Here is a 13589-nt window from a genome sequence, read left to right on the forward strand (position 1 = left end):
GACAAGGTCTTGAAATGCTCAAACATCCGACGTGCTTGACGACGACGACGACGAGCACGAGAACATGCGGCTGAACGCTCACAGAAACCGAGACGCCGACTTCTTCATCCAACGCCGTATAGACCCCGGAGATTTCGCGGATGAGCACGCTCGATTATCCATCACAACCGGACAGGATCAACGGATTAGATCGGCTCAGACCGCTTCCTGAATACGAATCCGGATGCGTCCGGGCTGACCGCGTATAAAATCATGAGAGTAAAGCCCAGACATTCGGTAATAAATGCTACGGCTCGACTTCAGCCTTTTGTTGAAGCTGATTGCGACTCGGCAGGAAACGTGGGACCGCACCGCAGAGGAAAGGATTCCTCAGGAACAATCCCACGTGCTCCGAGAAGAAAAAAGGGAATTGATCTTGGATTGGAGGTTCAAACCGAAATGATCTCCTATTCCGCGCGTGTTTTCGCAGATAGCTCGTCTTGCCCCTCCGGCTGATAACTGATGATGATGTACATAGATAGCTTATGACACGGCTCTCTCGATGATGTTTCTTTGAAGAGAAAATATCCGAATCCTCTGGACGAAATCGGAGGCAGTCAGTGCCGTATTACGTCGCTCGGTGCAAGCACTTTCCGTCGGGGAAAAATGTTCGTTGAGGTTCATTTGCACTTTTGGAACATCGTTCCATCTCTATGCTACTCCCCGTCACGGGGGAGAGATACTCACAATTGGAGCTGAGTGTGAAGAGCTCCCTAAGCTGCGGCCTCCGTTGAGTGTTGCTCGGTGCAGTGAATATGCGAGCGAAGTTTGCGAAGCTCGTGATTTTCCTGAATAACGACGATTTAAGCACGGGACACTTTACAAGACGACAGTCTGCTTGGCTATGAGGAACACTATGGGGTGCAAGCGTGCGAGACTTCAGTGAGCCAACTGAGGTTAAGTAGCTGACAGCCAGCAACTCCATACGTCCTTTCCCCATTGCGTCTCGAGGATCCTCTGCGTAAGTCCAGCGATCTGTTGATACTTTTCCGCTCGTTCCAGGCGAAGTGGCGAGCCGTTTCCACAGAATCGTAGCGACCCATGGCGAATCTGAACCTCCGAGCTGCGGACGCTCCGGTATACCGCAAGCTGCCCATGAACTCATGAAGCAAAAATTGAGGGGGAAATTCCTGAATTCCCGAACCCGGCCCGGAGTTCAGCGCAAGAAAATTATCGGCAAACGCGCCTCGCGAACGCTGCTCCTTCCCCGTCGCAAAAGCCGCGAGTCGATGAATTGTCTCTCTCCAGCTTCCGGTCAGAACTTGAGCGAGAGGAGCAGTTGGACGCCACTGTTGAAACATTTACAACACCTGTTGCACATACGACCGTCATCCTCGACCACGGAGCTTGTACCCTCCACCGTTTGGTGAAGCTCTCCCAGACCTTCAACAGGTGCCCAAAGGATCCTTCCCTTGTTCGCTCGGTGAGGTAACGCAGACTTCTGACGAACCTGGCGAAACCGAGACGCTTTTTGGGGCAACAGGATTTTCTCGTCGGGTAAGTGCATCGCGGACGCACTTTGCCGCAGCGGTCGGCGCGGCTGAATTTCGTATTAGACATTGCGTTCGGAGCCGCGACGCTCCCCTCTATCCCGTAGGAATCTCCCGAATGTCCCGAGAGTCCTTTACTCACAGTTTGCGGCAGCCTACCGGGAGTTCCCGACGGTCTGAATAAGATCTGATTCGGACCCAAAACTCCGTTCAGGGCAGTGACTGAGTCGTGCACTCGGCAGATAAACAGTGCGCATCGCAACCTCGGCGCAATTCCTCTTTCCGGCAAGGCCTCGTCCCGGTCTCGGGACTCATGAGGAATTCGTCATAGACTGCTTGGTCCGAAAGACCTTCACCCGGACCGGAAACACCCGTCGACTCTTCTGTTTGTCGGCAAAACAAACGAGGCGACGGTCGTCGAACCGGGCGCATTTTGAAAACCTTTGTCGTCCTTGCATCGACGGAGGAAATCCCCCGATCCCCCCGCCGGTGCCCGCCTTCGACGCTGTCGACAACGACAGCCGCCACCTCGCGAACAACGGGCAGCCGAAACAATGGCATCAATTTTTTTCTTGTTTCTCTTGCAGGCACATCATCTTCTCGTGCGGCCTGGACTCTGGGGCTTTCCGGGGCAATGCTGATTATTTTCTCTCTCGTGCTTTCATCAGACGCTCAGATTGCCGGCGAACATCGACGCATTCCCTCATGTCTCGTATTACCCGGGTGGTGGAATAGAGCTTCGAACGTCAGCCGGGAAGATTAGTGCAAGCGTTGGAAACGACACGGATGTTTACGGAGGTCGGGGAAAGTACGAAGCGTCCAATTCGAGCGGGAAAACATAAGACATCGGAAATTGATAATGTTTGCCCAGATTTTCTTTTCGGGAAATCGTACCCTTCAATAAGACTCTTCCTTCTTTCCGTTTTTTCCAATCGAAAGATCCCTCCGAGCCCGACCGCGATCTTTCCTCCTCGGGCTGCGCTCACAGTTGAGCGTGCATCGAGAATCTCAAGGGAAGCGTAGCAAAGAATAGCGTATCTACGTGGGAAGGTGAAGCGTATCTCTTGCTCGCAGACCATTCCCTCCTAAGCCTCGATCAACAGGAGTCGACGGCGCGGCGCTCTCTTCGTAAGGCAACAGAATTTGCCAAGATCAGGGGGGGGGGGTTCCCGGAAATCTTTCGCACCGGCGGAGAATATTTTTTAACTTTGGGAGAATCAGAAACGAGTGCAACATTTCGAATGATGATTGAGCTGATCCGGTATTCGGCAGCCTTACCCAACGCGAAGCGTTTTCGATATCGACCAGGAGCGAAACGCCAACGAATGAAGGTTTCGTCGAAGCAATTCCCACGACTAATCCGGACCACATAGCAGAAGGATCTATCATCTTTTCGAGAATAGAGATCCGTTCCGTGTCCCCCTGCCCCTCCCTTCTCCCAATTCTTCAGCGACCTTGGGCTCCATCTCCGGGATGATCGATCAGAAGCTCTGTATGATCAGAATATGCCGGGGAAGTGAACCCTCATAATACGATTTGCATTATCTAATCGAGAAAACTGTTTGAGAAAGAAATACCGGTATCATCGATTTCCAGTGCGAGTCTGCTCGAGCAAGGTCAACCGACTTCTCTATTCTCTATCAGCGAACACAGCGTGAATAAATGCGCTCAGTACTGAGCCCCGGATGAGGCGAACCTCGCGAGGAATTCCTTACCTGTCTGGTCGACTCACTGGACAAGCTGCGATTTATTCACCATTCGGACAGAAAACCGAGACTGCAGCTTGATCGAACCTTCTCAGTCAGACGCCGCTGCTCTCGCCATCCATACGAATAGTTCCGTTAGCAGATAAGCGAACCTGATTCGTTTGTGCGAACGTTGATTAACAGGGACGTGAAGAGTACTACTTGATCAAGGGATCAAGCGATCTACAAGAGCGCCGTGGTACTTCATGCATGCAGAGTCTCGTCAGGATGAGCACTCTTGAAAGTGTACATGGGTATCTGCCTTGAGGTCAATAGACGTCAGCACGAGGATCCCTTATGCAGAAAGAGGTGAAAATTGCTTCCCCGAGCCCGAATGATGTCATTATACGTGTATACGAGACTGGAGTCCCGGAGCTCCCGCTTGTGTCGACGATCGATCTACCAGCATCAACTCCAGCACATGGAGCCGGGTTTCCTTGAGGGGGATACCGGCTCACGTAGGATTGCTTGACGAGAGTGTGCTCGAATCAGTAGAATTCCGCCACCTCGCTAGATACAAGACCTCCATTCTCGTAAATCACGCATTTGCTCAAAATAATAATGGCGCGAGAAGGAACATGGCATGAGCTCTGATGTCTAAGTCCGTGGCCCACGAAAGCTTCGACAGGCGAATTCCGTAGCTTACAGCTCCTGCTGCCGGAGGAGTCTGAGTGAATGACTCCCGGTGGTCGCTCGGGGCAAATGTCCTCTGCCGATATTCCTTCTCGAGAACCTCCCCTCGATCGCTGTCCAAGGAGAAAAAGTATGCCTACGTAAAACCCGTACCCGAAATCCCGCAGTAGATGTTCATTTTGCAAGGTCGGTGATGTTGTGAAGCTGATCTCCTCAGGCAACGTCTGGTCAAAACCATATTGTTATACTCAGGCCACTATTCTCTTCTCCCCCCGCAACTTGATCCGCGTAGCCAGGTCTCCGCTCCCGGGTTTACTATTATTTATGAGGACAGTCCCTTAATTAATGGAAGTTCTCTCGAGCCAGACGCAGAACTGCGGCGGAGAGAGCGAGTATCTCAACAGATCGTTCCCGAAACAGGGGTCCCGAGAGATCCTCATAGATTTGGAGGCAAATTGACACGCGGTATCACCCAGCTTGTCTTCCGCCCCGTGAGATTCGCTTTGAATCGCAAACGGAGGCCGGCAGCCGGGAGGATGCATTTCTCAGACGAGATGATTTTTCGGGAAAGAAGTTCGAGGATTCGACCGAGCTCCGAATAGTGGGTCCGATAGCCGTCGCGATTCGAATATCGGTGAATTGGAATCCCGACTCGACACAAGAGTGGGTCGACCTTGAAATCGAGAGGAAGCGCGACAGAAATCCGATCGAAGGACTCGTTGCAGAGGGGATGTGCCTTGTCACCAGTCGCAACATCTTAGACTGCCCGAGCTTCTTCGGAGTCGTTCAACTCGATCGATGAACGGCACGAAGGAGAAATACTCACCGAGTCCCGAATCCGAGAGCAATCTAATAGTGAGCGCTCGCCGGCGAACACCAGAGCTACTTTGTCTCCCTCTGTGGCCGCGCCATTGCGATATGACGACTCAGCGAAAAAAAATTGAAATCCGCCAATAGGAAGGGAATCCCTTGGATTTATCACAACTCGATGCATACGGTCGTTCGCGACTCGTTGGCGTCTCTTGTCCCAATCCCCCACTCTTCAAGTTTCCATTACCATAGTGAGCAATCGGTGGCAAGAGTTCGAGTCGGTCGTCAGGTGAGCTAGGATGGCTGCATGAATTGAACGATATGCAATGGATCGGATCAGATATTATAGGCATTCTCCGAGCAAGGGATTTCCTCGGGTGAATATCCTGCGTGGTAGGGCGTTCGACGCACGCTTCGACTCAATCCTCCCGGAACGAGGACCTACCCGTTCCCGCGTATTCGGAGTTTCACTTCTCTCGCTTCCGCTTAGAAACAAAGACAAGCCTTACATGCTTAAGGATTCGCCTCACTCGATGTTTCCCCGATTCGAAAACCGAGGAATCGATCTACAACACTGAAGCCACGCTGCGCTGCAACAAAGTCGACCAGATGACGAATGGTAACATTCTCTCTGGGCAAGCGGTGGGGAAGCGACTCCGTCTTGAAGAGTACCCGCGGAGAATCGCCCCTGGAAACACAGACGACAAAGACTTCATAACGGTTGTGAGCGCGTTCTTTTTCTTCGCATTTATTAGCAATGGGAAATTTATTACAGAAACAGATGCTCAAAGCTTGGTCGGTATCTCCCTCCATTGATCCTGATGGAGGAGGGGACGGAAGATCGCGCGACTCGGGTACGCCATGGCGCATACGAATATTGATCAAGAATTAATATTCATCCCCGCCGTCGCCTTGATCGTTAGAGTCCATACCGACTTCCTCGTAATCCTTCTCGAGAGCAGCCATATCCTCGCGAGCCTCGGAGAATTCTCCCTCCTCCATTCCTTCTCCGACATACCTGGAATAAAATGCAAAATCGCATTAGAGTCTGCAGAGCAAGACGAAGAGGACAGCAGCTCGAGTCGCTGCGAGGGAATGCGTAAGCACCGGTGGGAAAGGAGAACAGATCAGAAAAATTCCAAATAAGGAAGGGAAACGTTGATGAGAACGTCAGTCAAGCTTTCATTCAGTCGATCTCGGCACGGTCGTTGATAAAGTCGGCACCCGAATCATATGACCTGTACCCATTTTGCTTCCGCGCTCGCAGCAGTCGTTCCGCAAAAGAGGTACGGTATCCGGGACGGCTTTGCCGCTGCTCGAGCCTCGAATCTCGCTTTCGACGAACAGTAGGACTGAGGACGATCGGCCATGATGGAGCGGTTGATCAGGACCGCCTTCTGCCTCCGGTCGTCCCTTAATGCGCCTAATAGGATGGCATCGTAGTTGCGACTCGCCGCCAGAAATATCGAAGAGCTACAGGAATCGAACCCGCAACCTCCCACACAACTCGGCAGCGGGCTGTGACCATTAGGCTACGCCATCGGTAGACGAACTTCCCGGCTTCCCGAGTCCTCTGTAGCTCTAGAGGAAGTTTCCGAAAGAAGGACGTAACGAGGAGGGCTCTGAAAATGTCAAGTAGGCCCAAGACGATTCCGAGCGCACAGGCAGAATAAGGGTCCTCTTGGAAACTCCCCCCAAGGAGGGAGGGAAGCGGGGCAGGGGGGCGAGAGACAGGAAATCTCCTTTTCAAAAGATGAGTCTCGAGATGATTCCTTCAGGAACTCGACTCGATTCTCGAGGAGTCGAATGCGAGGACGCGCCTCCTGAAGCCTGTGAACGCCCGCGTCGGTGTCGCCATCGAAAATATCGGTCTGACGAATCGACGGACTGGCGGATTGGTTTCCCGATGGAGGCCGCGACGTCAAATCCCGAGCAGAAGTCCGGACCGCGGCCATAGTAAGCGTCGAGTGCACTCCGGACGAGCAAGAATCTTATTTCGCTGTCCTATCTCGCGTCGGTCTTCTTCGTTCGTGCTGCATCCATCTTAATCAACCCGCGGTGCTTGAAGAGCAAACGAACAAGTGCGAGATCCTGCAGGAGAGTCGCCCCTTCCCCGCGCGGGTGCGGGACGCAAGAGACTTGGAGCAGTGAGTCGGGGGGGATGCGTATCGCGGTCTCCTAAACGTGACAAGACTGAAAGACGAATGAAGTCGGGTCGGTGCAGGTGGTGGATCGAAAGGGAAAAAACCATTTCCTGTCTGCGGTCAACGGTGGCAGCACGTAACGTTCGGATATCCGGTGAAACATTGTTGCGGTTGGGGATGCAGGCGCGTGTCCGCGTATGCGTGCCAGGATCTTCGCTCACATGCAAAGCTCGATCGGAAGCGGAGTCAGGCCAGAAGTCAGAAAATAGTCTCCGTATTCAACCAAATTATCGCCGACTTCTCTTGGAGGAATCACCCGCGTTTCCAGTCTTCCGAGTTCATCCTCGATGGTGATGAAGAGTATTCACTGACGGTATACGTGATGTGTGTCCAGGGAAATATGGGATCCGCGCTCGTCACGCTCCGATGTCACCTCAAAATCTCATACGGTCCCGTGTTTTTGTCAAATGGAAAAGATGCATAGGTTGCTTGGAATCGATGCTCGCCGCGTTTTCCACGCAACGCATGCACGAACGAGTCATAGCATCGGCGATGATACTTTCGCCCGATTCACTCGCGTCTGCTCACGTTAGTCAAAGATGGTACGTGATGAAAAACGCGCTTACCAGTGTACGAAGGCTCTCTTGGCGTACATAAGATCGAACTTGTGGTCGAGACGGGCCCAGGCTTCGGCGATGGCCGTTGTGTTCGACAACATGCACACGGCACGAGGAACTTTAGCCAAATCTCCTCCTGGCACGGCAGTCGGCGGCTGGTAGTTGATTCCAACCTGGGTTGGGGAGAGAGACGTTACAATGGAGCAGATCGAGGCTCTGCGTCTTTCCGGCGATAGAGATCGGGTTCTCACAAACTCAACGGATAAGCCGACGGTGGAGTTTTCGATCGACGGTTCGAGCGATTCTCCGGAGTCCGGCCGTCATGGACTGAATGATCCCGACGTAAACTCAATTTTCGGCTCCTCATTGAAGACTCGTTCGAGAGAGGACGCTCGGAGCGCGCTTACCTTGAATCCTGTGGGACACCAATCGACAAATTGAATAGTCCGCTTAGTCTTGATTGCTGCAATCGCGGCATTCACGTCCTTGGGCACGACGTCTCCACGGTAGAGCATGCAGCACGCCATGTACTTCCCGTGACGTGGGTCACATTTCACCATTTGATTGGCAGGCTCGAAGCACGCGTTCGTAATTTCCGCGACAGTGTGCTGTTCGTGATAGGCTTTCTCCGACGACACGACGGGCGCGTAGGTCACCAGGGGGAAGTGTATCCTAGAGGACAGCACGGAAGTTGTGATTTTCGTGATTTTTCCGGAGGGGAACGATATTGTGAATATTCGCTATACCGTCGCCTGCTCTGAGGAAAGTAGTAAATCCTCGGAGTGTCCTAGAACTCATTCCATTGCTCTTTCGATTCAACATCCCTTTCACAAGAGTTTGAGCCCCGGATCGACTTCAAATGAAGAGAAGACGAACCTGGGGTAAGGCACCAAATTGGTCTGGAACTCGGTGAGATCGACGTTGAGAGCTCCGTCGAATCGGAGTGAGGCGGTGATTGAGGAGACGATTTGCGAAATCAGACGATTAAGGTTCGAATACGACGGTCGTTCGATGTCAAGGTTACGGCGGCAGATGTCGTATATGGCCTCATTGTCGACCATGAAAGCGCAGTCCGAATGTTCCAGAGTTGTGTGGGTGGTGAGAATCGAGTTGTACGGTTCGACAACGGCAGTGGCGACCTGAGGAATGAATTGAAAGTCCATGTCACTCCATGGAGAAGAGGAGGAGCATTCTGAGCAAATTCAGTCCTCAAAATCAAGAGAATCGATCGCCCGGGGCACACCTGTGGAGCGGGATAGATGGAGAACTCGAGTTTGGATTTCTTTCCGTAGTCCACCGAAAGGCGTTCCATGAGAAGAGACGTGAAGCCGGATCCGGTTCCACCCCCGAATGAGTGGAAGATGAGGAAACCTTGGAGACCGGTACACTGATCGGCCAGTTTTCGAATGCGATCCAGAACCAAATCGACGATTTCTTTGCCGATCGTGTAGTGTCCTCGCGCGTAGTTGTTAGCTGCATCTTCCTTTCCGGAGATCAGCTGCTCCGGATGGTAAAGCTGACGGTAGTGACCAGTCCTGACCTCATCTGGAAAGTTCAAACACGAAAATCAGACTCAAGTGTTTTATGGCTCCAGCCGGCCGTCATACCGGTGTATCCGCGACTATTCAATTTCTGCTGTGGGGACGCTGGACGCACGTATTTTGGGTTTATAGAGTTTAGTCTGTTTCACGTTGAAGTGTAGCCGTCGTACGCGGATCGACCCGGTCGTTTCGCTCTGCTCGGAATCACGCGATAAACTTCATGACATTTAGTTTGAGAGGTACCCTGTGTCAAGCACTTCAATGAGTGTATAAATACGTTCAAGAATCGAGTCTATTCCAAAACGACCTTTACTTAGGCGAGCGAAGGTCGACAACATGTCGGAGGATTACGTCAATCCCAACACAGCCTGAAAGGAATTCGGGAGGCGAGCCGAGTCCAGTCTGGTTTCGCAGACGGATCGCATCGTCGACAGTCCGGCATTAGAAGTGCCGCAGCTCGAGTCACATGTGGGAGTCGTGTCATGGTCCCGATATCGAGCATCCCCTCCGAGCTTATGCAAATCCCGTTTGGAACTAGACCGAGGCTAAAGCCGAGTTTGTTACGAATGTTTGATTACACGACCCGCCGCTCCGGTCCCGCCAGCGAATTACCGGGAGAAGCAATCTAAATATAATATACATCGGTCTCAGGCTCAGTATATTGAGCCAAATCCGTTCGGATACAGCTCGAGTCCACATTACGAAACAGGCGGAGAAACGACCCACACCATACGTGCGTAGCTACGATTCCAGCAATGAATAATGAACAGCCAAGCGGTGATACTGGCCAATACTTCGGGGAGACGTTGGAGTAGGGTGAAAACGGTCAGCGCCATCCCCGTCGAGACTCACCGACGACAGTGGGCTCCAGATCGACGAACACGGCTCGCGGAACGAGGTGGCCGGCGCCAGTGTCGGAGAAGAATGTAGAGAAGGAGTCATCCACAGCGTTGGAGACTTTTTCGGTGGGCATCCGACCATCGGGCTGGATACCGTGCTCCAAGCAATAGAGCTCCCAGCAGGCATTCCCGATCTGGACTCCGGCCTGGCCGATATGAACCGAGATACATTCACGCTGGAAGAAATGAAAACAATTATCAAATCTATCGCAATTCATTTATGGAGTGAGGTTCGCCTATCGATTCGTCCTCCTGGGGAATAGCACAGGAGCTCCGATTCATTGAAACGGGGATCGCGAACGTTTCCAGGGGATCCACCGCGGCAAAATCATTAGGCCGAGTCACGGAAGCCCCGGGGAATCCGTCCATCAAAAATCGACTCCGAAGCGTATATCCGGGAAAAAGGAAGAAAGAATCGCGTGACTAGGAGGAAATATTCTATCGGACCTAGGATCGCGCAAACAATAGATGGTAGAGGGAGACGGGTCCGACTCGAAGAGACCAAAGTATCATACGTTCTAGATCCAGCGAGCACGGGAGTACCCAAGATTCGCCGGTTTTCCTGGAGACTCCGCCTAAGTACCTGAGTTCAGATTTCAGATATGAACAGCGCAAGTTTCGTCAACGTTAGACGATTCGACAATGTTTCACCCCGATCGTCGGAGGAGCCTCGGAGAAGACGAAAATAACCTCGTCCTTTTGTTATTCCTAGAACATCCATTACAGCGACGGGTCAAAGTAAACAATGGCAGGAGCGCTAACGCTAAAAAACTTCCCTCCACGTCAGATCAGATGCTCTCTCGCGAGCAAGCCAGGAGCACAAACTGTTACGATAATTCGGAACTCGGCTCATTGTTACAGGTTGCTCCAAGGTCCGCCGAGATTCAGACGATCACGCACAGGGTGAAAGTAGGTAGACTTCTAACGATGTCCACGATGGTTTTTTCACCAACAGGGCAGGTCGACGAATGAGGTCAAGGAGTATCTCGCGTTCGAGATGTGCGTTTCATTCATGCGGTCCAGGAGAGAAGGAGGAAGAGTCCTCACTGGAGACAAGTCGGCCAAATTAGATGAGATTTCACCTCCTAAGTTTAATTTCACTTCAATGCAATCGGTGCAACTCCTGGGGGTCGAAACATCGACCCGAAAATTATTTGGGACTCTGCTCTCCGAGCTGATTCTCCTTTCGCGGGATTCAGCTACACGAGAGAACCTCATGAAATTTTCACCAAAGTGTCGACATCGTCTCTGCATTCTATATCCACTGAGCTGTGCACAGGTCAGGCTGGGATTCAGATGCGAGCAGGGAGGGCATCGACCCATCCGACAGAAGTCAGCGACTACTCGTCAAACCCGCGACATGGACGTGCGAATCTCTCGAGATACCCGAATACAGCTCGATTATGCAATCGCCCCAAATTGTGTAGTTCTCTCCATTCGAGGGCATCGGAGCTTTCGCTGTTGATATACAGTCGAGATTTGAGCGAGATAGCACTACCAGTTGTCAGTGTTGAGGGACTAGGTCGTAGAACCCCGTCAGGAAAACGGATCATTCCGTACTCTCTTCTCCTCATTGATGTTCTGATTCCCAATGGCAAGGTCACGCAATAAGACAAGCGATGGTCGAACGAAACTCGCTCTTTTTCGCTCGGCTCGGGAGATCATATCAGGATCGTGAAGCTTTGCGCTGTCACGACTGGGCGACGCCCACTGTAGCCGCGCCGTGGCTCGCTTTGCCTGCGAAGCGGCGGCCTAAATGGAGTCTTCTGAACGGAATTGCCTGGCACGTTTGAAACAGCAGGGTCTCCTACTGTGACGTCACGGACTTCACGAACGATTACTTCTCCGTGCGACTCATGAGTCTCTTGTCCGCCTAACGGCGCACCTTCAGGACTGGGGCCGAGCCAGACTTGCGAAGAGCACGAATGTGACAAGGCGTTTTTTTCTCACTCGTCTACTCGCTCTCGTGCCGGCCGCGGCATTCCAGAATAACAGGCACGCCCTGCAATGATCCAGCCGTGATCATATTCATGAACCCGTCTCCGGTACGAATTAGCCTTGTCCTCGACCCGAATTATTTCCCCGGGACTCTGTTTCATTCCCGCGAGCTAGCCCTGAGATCGAGTCCCGGTCCTTATTAGAGGAGATGCCTCCAACCACCACTCGCTACTCTAACGCCGCGACTATATTTCCGATCGGCTCGTCATTGCGGTGGCTTGGAGATGCGCGACGTTGCCTCCTAATCGGTTTCTTTGGTGTGAGGCTACGACCTCGTGACTGCGAGGCCGAGTTTCGAGTCTCCGGAGCACCGATTGCATCTAGGCTCCTTCCCTCGGTCGGGTATCCTCGAGGATAAGCTCGCAAGTCTGCCAAGCCATGGGAGCAGAAATAAGGCCTAACGATCCTCTTTGCCGATTGGATACCGACAATTCCCTTCGGATGCGAGCCACTGAATTCATTTTCTCACTTGTTGTGAGTAGTGCTTTTAAAAATAGCATGGGCGCATTGCGAATCGTGACATGCACGTCAGTCAGATGGCGCGGCATCCGTTCGCTCCAAGAGTTGCACCGGAGGGTTGCGCTTGGTTTCGGAACGACCCGAAACGAGTTAATACTTGCAGCCCCACGCAAGGCCGGTCTGGTCTCCCTGTTCGGTCCGATTGAATAGCCGCTCAGTGTTGTCCACGAGTCAGCCGAAAGCTGGCGGCAGCCGCTCTGTGGTCTGAGATTAGTGTCCCCCTTATTTGGAGCAGAAACCCACGCATCGACGTTTTGGATGAATGTTGCCGAACGGCCGTGTTTGGTCGCTCGTACACCCACAATGGGTGGGACGAGTTTTGACTCAGATTCGTGAAGCTTTGTTTCTACATTGAGTTTCCCCAATTCGTGAGCCACCAGCATCCGCTCCGGATAGGAGCCTAATACGAGTCTCGCCGATTCGAAACTTGTTTGTCGATTCGTCACAGAACGATGGAAATAAATCTTCAGTCGTTCTCCCTCGTTCGGCTGGAAGTCTTTGAGCCAATTCCGAAGCACCAGGAAGCGATCTCCACCGCGGCAACCAAACATAGTATTCAATCCTCAGGGCTTACGATTTTCTGATATCAAATGGTCGACTAAGTTGAGCAGACCATAGAAAAATGAGAGAAATATCCGACGTCGATCGTAGACTAACAACGGAGCTCCGAACTCATTCGTGACTGCGATGTTCCTCTTTGGCCTCCGGAATTTAATCGAAAATTCCAACATTTCCGTATTCTTGCAAAGGAATCACTTTTGGTGATTGGCGCGATCAATGACAAAGTCGAGGAGGACGATAACTGTCCCCGACACGAGAAGCTCAATCACACGCTGCATTGGCTCGGTTTGGGAAGAGGATGCGATTTTTCCGGATTTGATCGGTATATCATTCGTCGATGACTCTGATCAAGAAACCGCGTCAGAAAGACCTAGCGCTACACTCGCTCCTACACTACAAAGGTTGTTATTGATCTAGGATTGATAGAAAAGCCGTTCTGGAAGGTTGCTCACACGGGACCTACCATGATGATGGAACGGTGGTTTACTCCGGAGAAGGAACGAAAATGGTGGAAAAGTTCACTTAGATAAATCTTTGTATATTTCTGTCCTGTGAACAGTGTATGTCTTGGGCTTCTATGTACCCTGGACACA

General features: G+C 52.1%; 1 protein-coding gene across 1 annotated transcript; it reads right to left on the reverse strand.

The window, feature by feature from the left end:
• Positions 1-5447: 5447 nt before the first annotated feature.
• LOC100903264 (tubulin alpha-1C chain) lies at positions 5448-13589 on the reverse strand. The gene is made up of 7 exons (XM_018638904.1): positions 13460-13589; positions 9872-10094; positions 8722-9023; positions 8355-8617; positions 7886-8150; positions 7488-7651; positions 5448-5735 (listed from the first exon to the last, which is right to left on the reverse strand). Exons 1-7 carry the CDS (start codon positions 13460-13462, stop codon positions 5606-5608), a joined length of 1350 nt encoding a protein of 449 aa, XP_018494420.1. The 5' UTR covers positions 13463-13589; the 3' UTR covers positions 5448-5605.

The sequence above is a fragment of the Galendromus occidentalis genome, unplaced genomic scaffold (assembly GCF_000255335.2).
Source record: "Galendromus occidentalis unplaced genomic scaffold, Mocc_1.1 scf7180000077194, whole genome shotgun sequence".
NCBI lineage: Eukaryota > Metazoa > Arthropoda > Arachnida > Mesostigmata > Phytoseiidae > Galendromus > Galendromus occidentalis.